General features: G+C 41.9%; 1 protein-coding gene across 1 annotated transcript in view; it reads right to left on the reverse strand.

The window, feature by feature from the left end:
• SLC7A14 (solute carrier family 7 member 14) overlaps positions 1–16617 on the reverse strand; it is a 41415-nt gene extending 24798 nt beyond the window's left edge. The window contains exon 1 of the mRNA XM_032225759.1: positions 16317–16617. Coding sequence (XP_032081650.1) covers positions 16317–16617 — 301 coding nt within the window. The remainder of the gene's footprint in view (positions 1–16316) is intronic.
• Between the last annotated feature and the right edge of the window lie 3401 nt (positions 16618–20018).

Here is a 20018-nt window from a genome sequence, read left to right on the forward strand (position 1 = left end):
ATAATCACAGATAGGGAGGTCACTCATTGTTAGGAATATACTGTATATACTCAAGTATAAGCCTAGTTTTTCAGCCCACTTTTTGGGCTGAAAAAAGCCACCTCGGCTTATACTCGAGTCAGTGAAAAATTTGTCCGAAATGGAGGAGAAAAAGGGGCGGGGCCATGCCGCTGGGTGACGCTCGTGAATGTGAGTTTCCCCTCCCTCTGTGTCAGTTTGCCGCGCAGCGTGCACCGCACCATCCCCCCTCCTCACGTTCTAATGTAATGCAGGGCTATCTTACGATTCCCCTTCCTCCCCCTCCTGCCGCTCTGCAACGATGTCCCACCTCCTCCTTGTTATGGCAAGCAGCCACATAGCGATGTCCCACCTCCTCTGGTACAGTGATCCAATGATAGGAATCACTGTGCCATGTGTCATAGGAGGCGGGACATCATCATCACAGCGGGACATCAGCATCATGAGGTGAGTGAAGTATTTCATTGAATACACCGGTATTGTGTGATAATAATTTGTTATGCAGAGCAAATTTTTACAATGGCTACTGTATATTTAATGGGCATAGGCAGGCTGTATATGTTATTCAATGGGCAATGGCATTATTGGTATCTATTTTATTTTTGAAATTTATCGGTAGCTGCTGCATTTCCCACCCTAGGCTTATACTCGAGTCAATAACTTTTCCAGTTTTTTGTGGTAAAATTAGGTGCCTCGGCTTATATTCGGGTCGGCCTATACTCGAGTATATACGGTAATCTAACGGCTGGGTTGGCAATATATAAATCATGTAACAATGCTATACCTGTTTCTTTAAATCATACTGTCAAATGTGATTGGTTGCTGTTTTTCCTCAATCGGCCATAAGTGAGAGCCAGAATGACTGTTAGCTCTCTGTTTGTTAGATGCTGGGCTGATCTGATCTGAGTGTTTTTGGAAGCTGGCTGTTTGAAAGTGCCATGAGCTATTGTAAGTTTTGCAACTGCTAGCAAACTTTGTGTACCAGACTGTTTGTATGATTACTGGACTATGTTATTTGGATTATCCCTTAACTGAAAGGCATTGATGACTGACTGTCTTATCCGTGTATGACTTGGATTGTTTGATGGACTCTGATACCTCTATTTCCACAACAGTAAAAGCCTATTTAAACTGCAGTGTCTCTGTATGCTGGTTTGTGTGTTCTCCAACACAACCCTCACAACGCACTCACTCTCCCAATGGGGAGCTTACTTAACATACTTATCATCTGAATCTAGGTTACTTTGAATGTAAATTCTTCTATTTTGCTACTCTTTCATATAACTGGAGTGCTCCAGTAATGCACATGAGGTGAAGCAGCAGGATGAATTACATTTTAAGGCGTTGGGAAATATTATCTCCCAAACATATCTTCTGCACATCATTGGCAAGATGTGCCTCTGAATATGATTTTACATTTGAAAGAACATGGGGTAACAAATAGTCATTTCTCATACAAAATAATGCCATAAATGTTTAAAGAGTTATGATTATGCTAAATTATATATCTACTCTTCTGATAATACTCTCTACTGCCCCATTGCTCCCCAAATTAGTTTTTGGGGAGTTTTAGCCAATAATAAGATGGAATTACAGCCATTTTATTTTACCCATTTTTGCAATAAAGCCACTGAATGTGTTAAACGGCACAGATGTTAATGGTTCCTTACGGTACAAGTTTGTATTGTCAAAAATCTGGGACATTTCAATCTCTTTTTAAATGCACAGCTTTCAAAGGGATATTTGAGACTTTTATTTCTATCAGTGATGTCCAGGGACAAGGCAGTTTGAACAAGAAGACAAAAACGAAACAACCCCCCACACCACCACCAATTCGCACCACCCCTCACCCACAGCTGACCCTTCAAACCCTGGCTTGCATATAAAGTAATATTCAAAATTGATTAAAAATGCATGCAGTCTACAAATGCAAGAGAGGAACAGTGCCTGAAAGATTTATGAAACAGATGCCATGGATGTTGAGTTCCAGGCTTGTTCTGACTCAAAATGAAGTTGGCTACTAACTTTTGCCTGTGGGGAAATAAGATTTTGTAGGAAGTTAGCACCCACCCCTCTCCTAGAGAAATGAAATATTTTAGGAAATATTAAAAGAACAGAATATTTCCTCTAAATGGGAGGCAGAAACTCACCCCATCCCAACCTTTGTCAATGGGCCATTAAGGCCTGGGCCAGTCTATTCTACATAACAAAAATCTACCCCCGTCAGGCATAGCCATAGTAGGAATTGCCCAAAGCCCTTTCATTACATCATCACCCAGCAAGGCTCAACCAAACCTGGGACTCAAAACCCAACCTACAAAGTTATCCCTGCATGGCCCCAAAGGAGTCTGATAACCAATCAGAACACAAGCACAAATTCAAAAGCCCAGACACATTTTACCCCATTTTATGACCTTTCTTATCAGAATTGTTAAATGAATTCCTGCCATTGTTAAGTTAGTAACATGTCTGTTAAGTGAATCTGGCTTCCCTATTGACCTTGCTCATCAGAAGGTCTCATAGGTTGATCCCAAGACCCAAGGACATTGAAACGGTCATAAATACAGTACATGCCAAGTTGCCAAGTATCCACCCAGCAACTGGGCAGAGAACCGGTTACTAAGAGCGGCTTCTGGTTAACAATTCAAGCCAGTAGAAATAACAGAACAGAAACATTTTCCTCTCCATCACAAAAAGATGCCAGGAGGCTGCCCCAGAAAAGTAGCTTTTGAGCAGAGATCTAAAATTAGTAAGAGACATGACATCATGCGAGTCTAATGACAAATGAAAATAAAATTAAAGCAGATATCCACTGGATGCCTTCGGATGTTAATTTAAAAATTGAATCATGACTCCATTAGAAGTAGGCAGGAACAAGGTAGATCTGGAGGCATTGTCTTCAGGGTAAAAAGAAGAGAAAACAAGGCAGTCCTTGTTTCTTAATGTCCTTTTTCCATATCTGCCATTCAACTATATTGGCCAGTAGCCACCAGCCATAAATGCCATTAACTCATAGTGCTCAACTTCTAAAAAGAGGTCTGAAAAACTATATACTGAAATAACAGGGGGAAAGAGAAAATTTGTATTGTACTATCCAATCTGGGTCGGTCACTGGGACCAAACGTTTAGTCTTCCAAACTGGACTTCATTCTCAAGGAATTTCTCTCTAGCAATGTGCTTTGGGCTATTCTCTGTGTGGTATTTATATGGGGCCTCTCTGTGTGTGGCTTTTTAGTAGTTGATTGGGATGTTTATGGCTGGCTATTGGCTGTTGTTTCTTTGTGCTGCCAAGCCCTCTCCTCCTAAGTACTTGATAAGCGGTCAGCACTCCTGTGGACTGATGACTAGCCCCTTTCCCAGGCTTCCATCGCTTCCCCAGCTGTTTTTGTACCTACTCATCCAACAATCTTAGTAGTTGCCAAATTGAAATCATGTCCTTGTTCATTGCTATGTGAGGCTACTAATGAGTTTAAGTCTCCTCATCTGACTACTTGCTTGTGTTCTGATGGCTAGCTTCTTCTACATCTGTGCTACATAGTTACAGGGGCAATCCATGCAGGGGATCCGGTAGATTACATTGGAAGTATCTCCCACCTCCAAATGATCTTTGCAATGCATCATCTACCACACAAAGAATAGCCCAAAGCATACACACTGCTAGAGAGAAGGTTCTTGAGGATGAACTCCAACTACAGTTTGAAAGCTCGGAAGATTAAACCTCTGTTCCCGGTAACCGATCCAAATCGGATTCTGCAACCTTATTCTGGAACACGTTGCCTTCCTTTGTGAAAAATTCTATTGTCTATTACTAAATTAGCCAAATTAATAGATATGTTTAGATAAGGTGCTATGTATTTAAAACAATTCTCTTCTAACGGAGCAAAAATATGTGTTGACCTCTTTTGGAAGAAGTCTAGTTTCATCCCCAGCACCCCCGCTGTGTAAAACAGTAGATCTATGCATCGTGATCCCTTGAGGCCTGGCATTACCTGCAAGAAATCCAATTATTCTTCAACCAAGTCATTCGGTGTTATGTGAAAAGAATACAGCTGTTGATTATTGATTTATTCAGCATTCATGTGGGCTGCAAAGGTTTCTTCCATTTTATTAAAAAACAGCAGAGCTTTCAACAAAAGGCCCTAATGTGACTCTGTAATGTTCTTTCGAATTAGAAGCAGGTTTGCTCAATTTGGCATAATTCTTTTTTCTTTTTTTAACAACATCAAAACAAACCTTTAGATCAATTGGTTGGAAATGGAAACTGGACCATTTAAATTCTTTTCCTGTCTCCAAATCATAAGCAGTAACAAAAAACGGCTGGTATAATAATCAATGTGATAATATTTGGGAACAATAAACACAGCTGCATATTTTGTGTGTGTGTGTGTTTTTTAAAGCAAGCTGACTATAATTTTAAAAAGCCCTAGCTCTTTAGCTCCTTAAAGCATTTTCCCCATTTCTTTCCTTGTTCTATGCATCTAAATTTACACCTTAGTTGGCAAAGAGTGCTTTACTGAATATTGGTCATAACATCTTATCATGCAGTTGTGTTCCAGATGTTAGTGTTTATTTAGATTTCTTCCACTCTTAGAGCCACTTGTCCTCACTTTTTCAGTTTCTTTCCTTAGCAAGATGTTCTGACCTAGGCTTCACAAAGTCCCAACAAAACCCTTTTTTATTAAGCTACTGTGAATTCCTCTCATTCATATCCAGCAAAATCCCAGCAAACAGTCTTTCAAGGGTGAATTTACAACCACAGACCTTATCAGGCTTGGAGAGCTGTCAGGCCTATATCTCCCAAATGCAACTACTGTACAAGAAAATACTTGGCAAGGAGTCTCTGAGAGTCACGAACAAATCTTCTCACCAATTAATCAAACTAATTGTCTCCTGCAAACTCCATTCCCATTTTGCTCCTCTTTATTCCTAATTTGAGAGGCCATCCACCTGTGCCTTTACTCCTGAGTTGGCCTTTGTTCCTTCGCTGTTCCCTTCTCCTGGCAGCTCTGCGCATGCGCACATCGGGAACAGGCTCCAGCTGTTCTTCTACCCCACTGATCTCCGACTCCGAAGGCAGCTGATAATTGTTGGATGGCTCTGGCCCCCTCTCTGCCTCCGACGCAGAGCCCTCATCAGAGCCTTCCCCAGAATCCAGGACTGGCCCATGTTTCTCCCCAACCTCTTCACTGTCTGAGTTTGCCACCAGCTCTTCTAGTGGGCCACAACACAAGATCCATGTTAGACAAACTACAAGGAGGGAAGATAGGGACTCCCATTTCTATCCACTTTTGTCAGCTATTAAAGGAACACAAGGCTTAGCCAATATTTCATTAGATAGGGCACCTGCTATTTTATAGTTTCTCTTGTGCATTGCATGTAATCATACATAAACCCCTGCAGTTTATAGTATTTTCCAGCAGTTCCCTTCAATCTGATGAAACAGGATTTAATTGAAATTAATTTATGTAACATTTTCCCTGGTTGAATGCTGATTAATACAATACAATAATATTAATAGATGTTATGTGTATCTCTCCCCCCCAAGACATTTTTTTCAATGTCTTGTTTGCGGTCTCACTCCCTCTTTTTGGTGTTAATATTTTGGGGGTTTAAACTTTCCTTGAATAAATTAAATCATCTTATTTTAAATCCCTTACAGGGTGGAGTCTTGGGCAACTGAATGGAGCTGAGTGTTTACTGGCCGGATGCCCTTCCTGTCGCCAATGTGGATATTGTTTCAGCAGATATATTCTTATTGTGGGTGCACCTCGCTTCACCCACGTTACACCTATCCTCCGCGAGCTGCACTGGCTGCCTGTCGATCTCCGGGTGCGCTTCAAGGTGCTACTTATCACCTATAAAGCCCTTCATGGTAGTGGGCCTGGGTATTTGAGAGACTGCCTACTGCCAATTACCTCCACTAGACCGATACGATCGCATCGATTAGGCCTCCTCCAAATTCCATCTACTAGCCAGTGCAAACTGGCAACTACCCGGAGGAGAGCCTTCTCGGTGGCTGCTCCGACCCTCTGGAACGAACTCCCCGTGGAGATTCGGACCCTCACCACCCTCCAATCCTTCCGCGCCGCTTTGAAGATCTGGCTGTCCCGGCTGGCCTGGGGTTAAGATTCCAACCCCACCCGAATTGTGTGACTATTGTGCTCTCTTTTAATATGTTGTATTGTTTCCATATTGGAATACTGTTTGTCTTCCCCCCCCTCCCTTTTTGAATTGTGAGCCGCCCTGAGTCCCCCCAGGGAAAAGGGCGGCATACAAATAAAGGAAATTCTAAATTGTAAATTCTAATTGTGCCCGTAGAGAGAAATATCTGCCTCTAGCTAGGATCGAACTCACAGCCTCTTGATTGTGAGGTGAAAGCTCCACCTATAGGCCACCGCACCACTCTCTTGAATAAACTAAATATTATTACAAAAAGACAAATTAATTCAATAGGGCCAGGCTACATACAGAGCTGACTTTTTAAAGTTGTTTCTTTTTATTCAGCCACCCAGATTGAGCAGAGACAGCATGCTCTGCATCCCCTCTCAATTAAATCATGTCATCTTGTTGGACCCAAGAATCGTATCTTCTCTGACGTTTGATATGTTTTATGATTGGAAGCTGTCATTTATCTGGGGCACCTGGGTTGGATTTTAATTTTTGCACACCACCCAGAGGCAATCTGGTGAGATAGGAGATCATGGAAAGCAAACAAACAAGTAACAGAGAAGTATTTTTCAAAAAGGAGGAGGAAGAGGAGACTTGGTAAAATTATCCTGGGTGTACTGATGTGTTCTTATACCTTTGGAGTTTCAAGAGGGGCAAGGAATGTGTGTGAATGTCTTATCTATCTGTCTATCTGTCTGTCTATCTATCTATCTATCTATCTATCTATCTATCTATCTATCTATCTATCTATCTATCTATCTATGTACCTACCTACCTACCTACCTACCTACCTATCATCCATCCATCCATCCATCCATCCATCCATCCATCCATCCATCCATCCATCCATCCATCTATCTATCTATCTATCTATCTATCTATCTATCTATCTATCTATCCCAGCTGATCAGAAATGGGGATTTTGCAGTATCCTTCCCCTGCCAAGCACACCAAGCCATGCCCACCAAGCCATGCCCACAGAACCGGTAGTAAAAATATTTGAGTCCCACCACTGATTTCCACTCTCTCTTTTTTTTTGCCCTTGGTCATTGTTTTTCTTTGTATAGGTAAAGAAATATCTCTGAAACAATGGCCCAGTGGATCACCAATTGTTTAGTCTATCCTAAATAAAGCAGATTGTCCCATTCATGATGAATAAAGACCACCTCCTTCCTGTATGAAAGCCACCTAGATGGAGAAAAAATACTTTGCTTTCATAATGCCTTGGTAAGGCCGCACTTGGAATACTGCATTCAGTTTTGGTTGCCACGATGTAAAAAAGATGTGGAGACTCTAGAAAGAGTGCAGAGAAGAGCAACAAAGATGATTAGGGGACTGGAGGCTAAAACATATGAAGAACGGTTGCAGGAACTGGGTATGTCTAGTTTAATGAAAGGAAGGACTAGGAGAGACATGATAGCAGTGTTCCAATATCTCAGGGCTTGTCACAAAGAAGAGGGAGTCAAACTATTCTCCAAGGCACTTGAGGGTAGAACAAGAAGCAATGGGTGGAAGCTAATCAAGGAGAGAAGCAACTTAGAACTGAGGAGAAATTTCCTGACAGTTAGAACAATTTGCCTCCAGAAGTTGTGAATGCCCCAACAATGGAAGTCTTTAAGAAGATGTTGGATAGCCATTTGTCTAAAATGGTATAGGGTTTCCTGCCTAGGCAGGGGGTTGGACTAGAAGACCTCCAAGGGCCCTTCCAACTCTGCAATTGTATTATCCTTACTTGCAGTCATTCTCTCTTGACTATTCACATTTCATATTTCCCATTAGCATTTTCTCTAGACAAAGGGATGGGGAAGAAACCTGACATGGCTTTTCACAGAAGATAATGGAATACATGATATACGCACAATAGTGTTTTTTTCTTCTTAAATGCAGGATGAAGGGCCTGCAGTTATGATGGGGATAATACACAAACCAGCACAGAAAACACCAAAAACATCAAAATGGATCCTCATGGATCCATTTCCATATTTCCTCATCCATATTTCTTTTCCACAGCCAATGCACCCCAATCTTTTAGCCTTTCCTTTATTCAGAGGGAGAGAAGTCACCTCCTCACCTCATCCTACAAATTAAGTAGCTTCATCGTGAGAAATTTTAATTGAGTTGAATATGACATCCAATAATTTCTTTGTTCAAAATCAGGTGAAAGAAAAATAATATGTTTTAGGTTCCCTGGGGAAACCATCCAAGAGTTGTTTTGATAGTTAACATTCAAAAATATGACTCTTAGAATCTAGTTTTTCTTCAGAGGGACTTACAAAACCTACTCAGGAATAATTGCCGCATTTTCTGCTAATATATTGTGTGTGTCTCCAAGGTCCAAAACCTTCAAAAAGTAACTTTGCAATTAATTAAACACCTGATTTGGTATCAATGTTCATTTTTATATAACACTCTTCCTAAGTGCATCTCCTTTGCAAGAATTGCATTTGAGGCTCAGTCAAAAGTAATCTTTATTTTTTGGGGGGAGGGAGGGTGGTGCTCTCTGAGCTTGGTTGTTTTGCAGACATTTCATTACCCAACTAAGCAAGAGCATCAGTGTCTACTTGGGTAATGAAACATCTGCAAGGAAAAAGCTAAGCTCAAAGATCACCAAGGATTCCACAATTCAACTTGGAGCTACAAATAGTCTCTTCTAATTTTTATTTGTATTTCATCTCTGACACTTGAAGTAGCTGCTGTATAATAATGAGTGAACATCTAGGCCAGTGTTTCTCAACCTTGGTGACTTTAAGTCCTGTGGACTTGGGGGATTCTGGGAGTTGAAGTCCACAGGACTTAAAGTCGCCAAAGTTGAGAAACACTGATCTAGGCCTCTTTTCACTTACTCATTATTCCTAGAGTTGAACATGCAATACTTTTAAACATTTCCTATGGAAAATTTCACTTTCTTCCACTAAGAATTTGTCTCCCTTCCTTTTTCGCAGATAGGTTTGGTAATAGTACAAATGTACATTGTAACTGAATGCATATAAAATCTGCACTTGTTCTAAGATCAATGAAGCTTCCTTGCAGCACTGTTCCTTCCTATGGATCAAGGGTATTAAACTCGATTTCATTGAGGGTTGTGTTTCACCCAGGGCAGTGATGGTGAACCTTTTCGGCATGGAGTGCCCAAATTGGAATGTGCATCTGTATGTGCCAGAGCCCCAGAAACTTCAAGTCCAGCTGGCCAATGTGCATGCGTGCACCGGCTACCTGGTCTTCTGGTTTCTGGTTAGCGCATGCGCACCACCCAGCTAATGGGTTTCCATGCCTCTGGCACATGCAAAGATCAGCTGGCTGGCACACATGACAGAAACCAGAAGAGCAGGTTGGCAACAGTGCGCATGCCCACAGAGAGAGAGCTCTGTGTGCCACCTCTGGCATGCGTACCATAGATTTGTCATCACAGACCTAGGGGGTCAGCGGGCATGGCCAGGGTGAGCATGGCGAGCTCAATGTCACTCGTGTCGGGGCTCCTGTGGTGGCCCAAGCACTCTGCCAGCCAAAATGGAGCTCAGGAGGGCCTCACACGACTCTCCTAAGCAACGTATTTCCTGGCAAAGTCATTGCGGGCCGATCCTTCCCTGTTTCCAGGCCCCATGAGCCAGATGTAAGCACCCTGCGGGCTGTATCCGGGCCGCAGGTATTGAGTTTGACACCCCTGCTATAGAACAACCCCATGGTTAATCAGAAAAACAGTACACCTTCAATTATACATCACACACTACAATCCCCTCTAGGTAAAAGCAGCTTGAAATCTGGAATTAAAAGCTTGATTATAACATTTCATTTGGATTTTGGGGTGCCTCTTAAAGTCTAACACTACCATTCACAGCTATGCTTTTGAGCCAGTGGATGAAAAAGGCAATGTGATGGTTTGAAATGGATGGGAGATTCCATTAATTTTTCCAAGAATCAGAAGCAAGACAGTATCGTATGGCATTTCTTGTTATCAATTGGTTGACAGTTCTATTGTTATGGGGCGTCTTCAATTATTGCTGTTATCATCTATGTTGTGACGGTATGATACTGACTATATCAGGGATATTTTGAAGTAACTGCAAATGTTAGTTTGTATTGTTAGAATGTAAGTGTATTGGATATGTTTAATTGTGCAGGTGATGTTTTAAATTGGATGTCTTTGTAGAATGGTTGATACACAAATTGAACAGATACAGAGGCAGACAGATGTAGTTGCAGGAATCAGCCAGGAACTTCCACCAGAGATGTACTCGGTATCAATCAGAAAAGAGTTTGCCCTTTGAGAGCTGAACTCTGTTAAGTTCAGATATAAAAAATATTTTGCTCAAATGATATGCAAGAAAGTGTGTCTTCATAGTGATGCTGACTATACTTTAGTTAAAACAGCCCAGCTGTCATGTGCTTTAATAACTAAAAGGCAGAATAGCAATAGCAATAGCAATAGCAGTAGACTTATATACCGCTTCATAGGCCTTTCAGGCCTCTCTAAGCGGTTTACAGAGAGTCAGCATATTGCCCCCAACAATCTGGGTCCTCATTTTACCCACCTCGGAAGGATGGAAGGCTGAGTCAACCCTGAGCCGGTGAGATTTGAACCGCTGACCTGCTGATCTAGCAGTAGCCTGCAGTGCTGCATTTAACCACTGCGCCACCTTGGCTCAGAAGAGCCTCGGTAGCACAATGGTTAGAGTGCAGTACTGCAGGCTACTTCTGCTGACTGCCTGCAATTTGGCAGTTCAAATCCCACCAGGCTCCAGGTTGACTCAGCCTTCCATCCTTCTGAAGTAGGTAAAATGTGGACCCAGATTATTGGGGGCAATAGGCTGACTCTGTAAACTGCTTAGAGAGGGCTGTAAAGCACTGTAAAGTGGTATATAAGTCTAAGTGCTATTTCTATTATCCAGAGGTGGATTGCTCCCGGTTCGGCCCGGATTGGGTGAACCGGTAGTAGCGGCAATGGGAGGCTCTACCCATCTGCCTGGACGCTTCTGCGCATGTGCAGAAGCATCACGTGCGCACGCGAGCAAACCGGTAGCCCCGGGATTTGCAACCCACCTCTGCTACTGTCCTATTCTTTCATGTATTTTTTTTTATTGTAGCTGGACTGACATAATTCTTCTCTTCCTTTTTTCTTTTTAGTTTTGATTTAAGGTGTTGTGTGAAACTGATTTTCATTGTGCTTTGTATTTTACAACTCATGCTAGGTATAAGGCGAACTGCATAGGGCTCCCAGTTTTCATATTGGGGCCTTGAGCAACAGCCTGATTGTTGCGACTCTAAAATTCAGTGGCAAAATCAGTGCTGGGATTGTTAGTTTATTTTTTCCTAGAATGAATAGACAAAATGGATGTGTTAAGCCTCTAAGCCTTTGTGAGGCTTAACACACCCACTTCTATCTTTAAAATCCTTAATCTCCAAATCCACAATTTTTCTACTCAGTATGACAGTATATCATGAGATCTATCCCAAATACTACTGTAAAGAGAAGAGGAAGAAGAATTAATTAGAAGGAGGAGGGGGAAGAGGAAGAGGAAAAGGAGGAGGAGAGGGAAGAGGAGGAAGAGGGAGAAGAAGAAGAAGAAGAAGAAGAAGACGAAGAAGAAGAAGAAGAAGAAAAATACTCACTCATCCTTGCTTTATTCAATAATCAAAATGAGTTATTGTTACAGGAGACTTCACCTATTATTTATTGCCACAAACCAAAATTAAAACAAATATTAATTTGACCGGAAAATCCAGAAACATCTCAAGAAGGGGCATTATCTTTTCCAGGGTTTAAAATTCTCTTGTCCTCGTCACCAGCCTAGCTAGATAGTACACCTGTTTTCCTGATATAACATCTGGACTCTTATACACCACAAAGTCACCTATTAATGAGAAACCGAGAAATCAATTTACTTTCCTACAAGAAGCAGATGTGCAAAGGAACTTGCTATTTGGAACAAGTGCAAAAAAGCAAATTTGCTGGATGAAGGTTCTACCTTATTTTGCTTGATAGTCTTGTCACATCTACCCCAGCTAATTTCTAATGAGAATTCTAGCCTCAAAAAAGAGTGTAAAATCCATTTCCATGCACAAAGGCAGTAAAAGAAAAAAAGAAAAACTAATGGATTTTTCATGTAACACACCATTCTTTAGACAGAAGTCTTTATTTTTTAAAAAAACCAACATTAAATGAAACATTTTATTATAGAGGCAGTTATCATTAGCATTTTATTGATAGGTGCAATGCAATAGTAGTTGGTATCATACTATGCAAAAGTTCTTTTCAGTATGGCTTGTTTTTTTTTTTTGATCTGCATGAGTAGCAGAAATGCATTGCCAAACCCTTTAACATTTAATCATGGTTTGCAGATTGGGTATACCACCCAATCGGGGACACCTAAGCAGTGTAAATTTGTTGGATTGGTTTAGAAGTCTACCTGGATTGCTAGAAGTTCAAGGAATGGATTCTACCACAGTCCTCTCTCCTTGATATATCTTTGATTAACCTACATTTTCCAGGCTAATAATTGTTGTTTTTTCTTGTTAATTCTTATTTATTTTTTTATAAGACAAACAAAACATATAAAACATACAACCTTCAACTGTTTCATATAGCGTGTCGTTTGGTTCACAGGTTTTTGTGCATCTCCATTCTCGCCACTTACAATTGTATATCAAATCACAAATTATCCATTGAATAAGCATAAATACATTATCATCGTATAGTCATCGTTCCACTATGATTGTTATTCCTTCGTTTTACACAAAATATTCTAGGGATTTAGGCTAATATAATTGTGGATAGATCCAACAACAGTACAAACACCCAGTCAATTGCTGAGCATGACACTGATTGGTGGGAAACTTCCCTTTGGCTATGGAAAGTTTTTTTTTAAAAAAAAATATTGACTTTAATCTGGGACTGGATTATGAAACCTGAATCGACCCATGTAAAGGAGAGCACATGATTTTTAAATTTTCCTGCATGCTTGTTCTGATAGACCAATGATGATGAACCTTTTTGGCACTGAGTGCTGAAAAGGGAGTACACACGCTTGTTTTGGATGCGACCCGGAATAGGAGCTGCCCAGGGGGCATGCACGCACCAGAAAATGCACTCCCGGTTTCCAGAAGGTGCATGTGCACCGGCCAGCTAGACTTTCAATTACTGGCATGCATGCACATGCAACTATCATCTGGCCAACATCCATGCTCAAGCTGGAAAACGGAAGACTAGCTCTTCCGGTTTCTGGCACTGCCGCATGCACAAAGGCCAACCGATTGCACATGCGCGACAGAAACCTGGAAGAGGAATGGGCAATGCTGTGTGTATCAGGCGACATGGCTCCACATGCCACTTTGGGAACGCATGCCATAGGTTCCCCATCATGGTGATAGAGAGTCTACAGGAGCTTCTCAACCTGTGGTCCCTCCTTGGACCACTGGCGAGGGCATGATGTTATAAGAGGGGGGTCCACAAAAGCTTGAAAATGTTATGATCGAAACCTTAAGTCTTGGGGGTGCATGGCTGCAAAAGGGGGCCATGGTGAAGAAAAGTTGAAAACCACTGCTCTTGTTCTTCTTTTTCAAGATCTTGGGGGAGAAAAATTCAAAGAGCTTTCAGAACTTCAATGACAGGGGAAGAATGTGAAGACTTTTATTTAGGGCAAGGAGTGTCAAACTCAATTTCATTGAGGGCTGCATCAGGGTTGTGTCTGACCTCAAGGGGCCAGGATGGGTGTGGCCAGCGGTGGGGCATGGCCAGTTTGCCATCACTTGTGTGATCAAATGCCACTTTTGCTAGTAGTGTGTTTTGCTCATACTCTTCCAGCAATGGAGCTGTGAGGGCCCCGCAGGTGAAATCTAGGCACCCTGTGGGCCAGATCCGGCCCACAGGCCTTGAGTTTGACACCCCTGATTTAGGGGATTCGAATCAGAATATATTATTCATTTATTTATTCTTTCAATATTAATGCTAATGCCAGGGTTCCAAGCAACACCCCCAACAAAAGAAGACTCCGAGGGTTGAGTTTCCTCAAAGTTCCATTTTATTAGAGATGCCATATTGGCACATCTGGAAAAACCCAAATCTGAAAGTTTGCAGGTTTTCCCCACCCAAAAGAAAGTTCAAGTCCCTCCCCAGCACCCACATGTCCATCACATGGTCCAATCAGGCACCATCCAAAACTGGAGATGCTTCCCAGTCACACCATTGCAGCTGCAGGGCAAAGTAGCCTTTACTTTCTGAGAAAAGAATGTTATTTTGACTGTATATCACCCACAATCTATATAATCCCCCCTCCCATTTTCCCCACAGTGGAAAATGTGGCAGGTCTGAAGGCCCAAATGTAAAAGATGTCTCCCAGGTTTGACAGCTATTGCAATTACAGTATGTGAGTCTTGATGGCATACTTATGAATAAAACATCATATTACAATTCTATCTTAATTTACTTCCAAAAAAGCTAACAAGGAATGGCACAAGCCTTATTGGCAAGGAGTAGGCTTTCTACAGAAAGAAGACCAGGATGAGTAAACCCCGCCTTCGGATCTCGGCCCCCTGATTTTTAGATTGGAGAAATTCCAAGCACTCACTATTAGAGTGGTCTTATCGGACTTGTTGATTCTACCTGAAGGAAGAGGTGTAAGCATATCTCAGCACCAAGCCAGATATTTAGTAAATCAAGTGCATTACCTGAAACATATTTGTACAACAGTTGCCTAACTACCCTGAGAAGAGCAAGTTGCTACTGAATTTGGCAGTGGGATGGAGCAGAGCAAAAAAGGGATTGGGTGCATGTGACCCATGGACTTTAGAAGTCGTGTCCTATGAAAGTTTTTAGAAAAAACTCATAATCAAGAGATCCCGTAGGCGTAGACTGGAGAAAGGGAGAAGATTAAAATGATGATGTTGATAATGATAATGGTAAAGATGATGGTGGTAAGCAATTTAGTTAGAAAGACCAGAGGCAGGGAGTCCTAAATATAGAGTTACGCACTTAAGATAAGTGGCCGTATAATATTTCTAATTAAATAAATTAGTAAAGAAGAGAAATGGTATTCATCCTTCAAATTACCGTATTTTTCGGAGTATAAGACACACCTTTTTCCCTCAAAAAAGAGGCTGAAAATCTAGGTGCATCTTATACACTGAATTCAGCATTTTTTGCCTCTTGAAACCCGCCCCCTTCACCAAAATGGCCGAGCAGAGCCTGTAGAAGACTTTCAAAGAGCTTCTGGGGGTTGGGGAGGGCAGAAATAAGTGAAAAACGGGCTATTTTTTGCTCAATTTTGCTCCCCCAGCTCCCAGAAACACCCTCTAAGCCTCCTAAAGGATATGCATGCACATTTTTTGACAAAAAAAGGGGCCGTTTTTGTGAAAAATGGACCATTTTTTGTGAAAAATGGGCCATTTTTGCTCATTTGGGGGGGGGGCTCACCCCCTAGGAGCACTCTGCAAGCCCCCTAAAGGCTATTCAGGCCTTTTTTTGAACATAAAATGGGCCTGTTTTCACAAAAAAATGGGCAGTTTTTGGCAGGTTTGCAGAGTGCAAAAAACTTTTTTTTAAATTTGCCTCTTCAAAACCTTGGTGCGTCTTATACTCTGAAAAATACGTATCTTCAAAAAAATACAACACATGAACTAAATTTTCAAAAATAATAGAAGAAGCTTCAAGAAATGTCTCTGTCACAGAAGGATAGAATAATTGTGTTGGAAAAAGTATAATACCGTGTTTCTCTGAAAATAAGACAGGGTCTTTTCTTTCAACACCCAAAATAAGCACTTGGCCTTATTTTCAGGGAGGTCTTATTATTTTTGAGGTGGAGGAGGCGGCGAGTGTGGTCACCTCATGGCTGCTACTGTGTTGCAGTATTTTCAGGGAGGGCTTATTTTCATGGGAGGGCTTATTTTAGCGTATGCGCTCAAAAACCCGATTGGATTTATTATCCGGTGAGGTCTTATTTTCAGGGAAACAGGGTATAAATCAGGGGTGTCAAACTTGTGATGACACATTGTCCCCACATAATATATCACAAGTTTTTTTCCCTTCACTAAAATGGGGGTGGGGGTAGCCAGCACGTGAAGCATCCGGCCTGCGGGCCCTGAGTTTGACACACCTAGGGTAAATGTAGTGTAGTATAGTATATTTAGGAAAGACTCACCAGACAAGATAGAAGCTACAGCAGCGATGATGAAGGAAACAATGACTCCAGGCCCTGCCATCTCCTTAGCAACGAGGCCAGAAACCACGTACATGCCAGTCCCCACACAACTTCCAACACCTAAAGAAACCAAATCCAGGGTTGTGAGTACCTGGGCCAGTTTTGTTCCATGGGTGGTGGTGCCTGTGCCTTCCAGCATGGATTCTACTGGCTTGGTGCGAAGGATTCTTGAGTGCATGGCATACCATGTGGCACCCCACTGGATCCGCCGGGGGTCCAGGTAGGAGAAAATACCACTCATTGTGAGAACAACGGCAAGAGGAAGAACACCAGGTAGAATTGCAAAGGTCAATTAGTTCCAGGAACAAAACCGCACAGCATGAATTTTGAAAGATAAACAATCCACTTCGCCAAAGGTCCAGAGCAATTCAAAGCCACATCTTTGTGAATCTGAAGGAGAGCTTTTTCTTACACTTCTGTGGTCACTTCTTCCTTAAGAGCTCCTGCAAGAAGGAAAAAGAAGAAGAAAACGGTCAATGGAAAGACAGAGAGAGAACAAGTTCAAAAAGGGAAGAACTTAAGAAATGCACAAATACCAATAAAACTGCCAATCGCATGGAATAATCAAAGTAAGTAAGGTTAGCCAATATTTCAGTATAAAGGAAAGGTAAAGGTTCCCCTCACACATATGTGCTTGACATGCCCAACTTTAGGGGGCAGTGCTCATCTCTGCTTCAAAGCCAAAGAGCCAGTGCTGTCCGAAGACATCTCCGTGATCATGTGGCCGGCATGACTAAACGCCAAAGGCCAAACACTGTTGCCTTCCCACCAAAGATGGTCCCTATTTTTCTACTTGCATTTTTACATGCTTTCAAACTGCTAGGTTGGCAGAAGCTGGGACAAGTAACCGGAGCTCACTCCATTACGCGGTGCTCAGTATTCGAACCAACAAACTGCTGACCTTTCTGATCAACAAGCTCAGTGTCATAGCCACTGAGCCACCGCGTCTATAGTAAGCAGAATTCTTATTGGCTAGTACTGTATATCGGTGAGAGACAACCATAAAATTCCAGGTACAGTAGAACCTCTGGTCACAAACACTTCTGACCACGACTAAATTGGATTCTAACCAAAAAATTCACTTTTTCTGGCGGTTGATTTCCCCTTCTGCGCCATTTTTTTTGTAAGTGCCAAAAATAAAAAAGAGGCCCATTTTAAAAGAAAACCAAAGGGCAATGTCAAAGGCAAGCAATAGAACGAGCTGATCTAGGAATATTCCAAATTGGTCTAGTACAGGGGTGGGCTTCAAAAATTTCAGCAACAGGTTCTCTGCCTGGTTGCTGGGTGGGTATGGCCATGGTGGGCATGGCCTAGTCAGCGTCCTGTACCACAGTGGAGAGGGAGGCGTTTTCGCCTTCCCCAGGTTCCTGAGGCTTTTCTTGATCCTCCGGGAGGGCAAAAAGTGTCTCCCCGGGCTCCGAAAGCCTTCCAGGAAGCCTGCTTTCCCCGGTCCACGAGCTTCCATGCCTTACATCCGAAACAGTGGAGTGGAGACTCCTGCAAGGGGAGGGGTGGGGGACATGGTGGGCAGGGCCAGCCAGGGGTGGGATTTTGGGGTTCTCCGAGCCAACCATAAAGTTAGCTAAGGGTTCTCCCGAACCCAGGTTGAACCCGTAGCAGCCCTCCCCTGGTCTAGTGGTTAAAGCACCGGACTAGAATGTGGAAGGTTATGAGTTCTAGTCCCGCCTTAGTCATGAAAGCTAGCTGGATGGCCTTGGGCTAATCAGTCTCTTTCAGCCCTGAGAAGAAGATGGCAGGGCAAACCACTTTCAAAATCTCACCAAAAAAGCTGCATGGAATTGACCAGGTAGTCACCAGAGGTCAAGATTGATTTGAAGGCACAAATAATTTATAATAACAGAGTAGATAATGGTGGACCAACCCTAGGACTACATATAGCTGGAAAAGAATGGGCACTGAGTTGTGGGTTCTCACTCTCTGATTTTTTTCCACCAGCATTTCAATCAATTGGATGATTGTGGCCAAGATTAGGTAATGAACATCGGTGTATGGCAGCAAACAATTTGAAGTTTGGATGTTATTTTTCCCCATAAAGTGAGGCAGTCTCTAAGACTCCTTAAGCATATATCTTTCATAAATACCACAGCAACATTTAAACATCTGGAACATTTGTCACTGAGTGCTTCCTAATTAAACTGTCAATGTCTAACTCTACTTAGAAGTATCCTACTGTGGAACTATTAAAAAAACCTCAAGGAAGCATAGTGTTCCTTAAGGCTTAAATGCCACAAGTATCATTCACTCTGCTGATTGCTTCTTGCATGGTAAACAGAACAAAATGCCATAAAGACTTTGAGAACCAACTTTATTAAAGATATTAAGGGCAGAATACCTGACGGATTAACAGAATAAAAGAGTTGGAAGGGACCTTGGAGGTCTTCTAGTCCAACCCCTTGCTTGGGCAGGAAACCCTATAACCCATTTCAGACAAATGGTTGTCCAATCTCTTCTTAAAAACCTCCAATGTTGGAGCATTCACAACTTCTGGAGGCAAGTTATTCCACTGATTAATTCTTCTAACTATCAGGAAATTCCTCCTTAGTTCTAGGTTGCTTCTTTCCTTGATTAGTTTCCATCCATTGCTTCTTGTCCTGCCTTCATGTGCTTTGGATTAGATAGATGACAGAGATGATAAATAGATAGCTAGATGGATGGATGGATGGATGGATGGATGGATGGATGGATGGATGGATGGATGGACGGAGATACAGACAGATGAGAGATAGATAGATAGATAGTGGAGATACAGAGAGACAAGAGATCTAGAGATAGATGGATGGATGGATGGATGGATGGATGGATATACTGACAGACAGATAGACAGACAAGAGATAGACAAATAGATAGATAGATAGATAGATAGATAGATAGATAGATAGATAGATGGATGGATGGATGGATGGATGGATGGATGGATGGATGGATGGATGGAGATACAGACAGACAGATGAGAGATAGATAGATGGATGGATGGATGGATGGATGGATGGATGGATGGATAGAGATGCAGACAGACAGACAAGAGATAGAAGACATGGGCAAAATTTTGCTTGGTTCAGTTTTTCAAATGGAGTTTCAAAGAAAGGACCCTATTCACAAAAGACAAAGTTTGGCTGTTTCTGAAACTAGAGTCCAATGCACGTATACCAAATAAATATGCCAGATCTTTAGAGTACTAAAAAAAGGACTGTTTCTTGTTCCAGAACTACAATACTATAATAATTAAAGGGAAACACTTAGTACCAATCTTTTTATTTATATACTATTTAAACTGGTGCATGTTTTATCTTTTATTGGTACATTTTGCTCCTATATTATTAGGACTCTCTTGAAAGAATCCTTGGAAATGTTAGTTGCTAATGTTAGTTGCTATAATAACCGGAGAGCTGGAACCAGCTTTGCATACAGAAGATACCCGAAGGTCAAATTTCAACATGATTAAGCTTCTGCCTGAAATCCCATAGCTTCTGTCAATTAGTCTGCATACTGCAGGCCATCTCCAACGATGACCTTTTGAGCGCTCTGGAGCCCACCCTTCATTGTACTTCAGAAACCAGGCAAGCGTGGCTTCCTTTTGGAATTCATCAGCAAAGAATAGCCAATATTTAAGGGCTGCTAATC

This window comes from Thamnophis elegans, chromosome 10 (genome assembly GCF_009769535.1).
Source record: "Thamnophis elegans isolate rThaEle1 chromosome 10, rThaEle1.pri, whole genome shotgun sequence".
Lineage (NCBI taxonomy): Eukaryota > Metazoa > Chordata > Lepidosauria > Squamata > Colubridae > Thamnophis > Thamnophis elegans.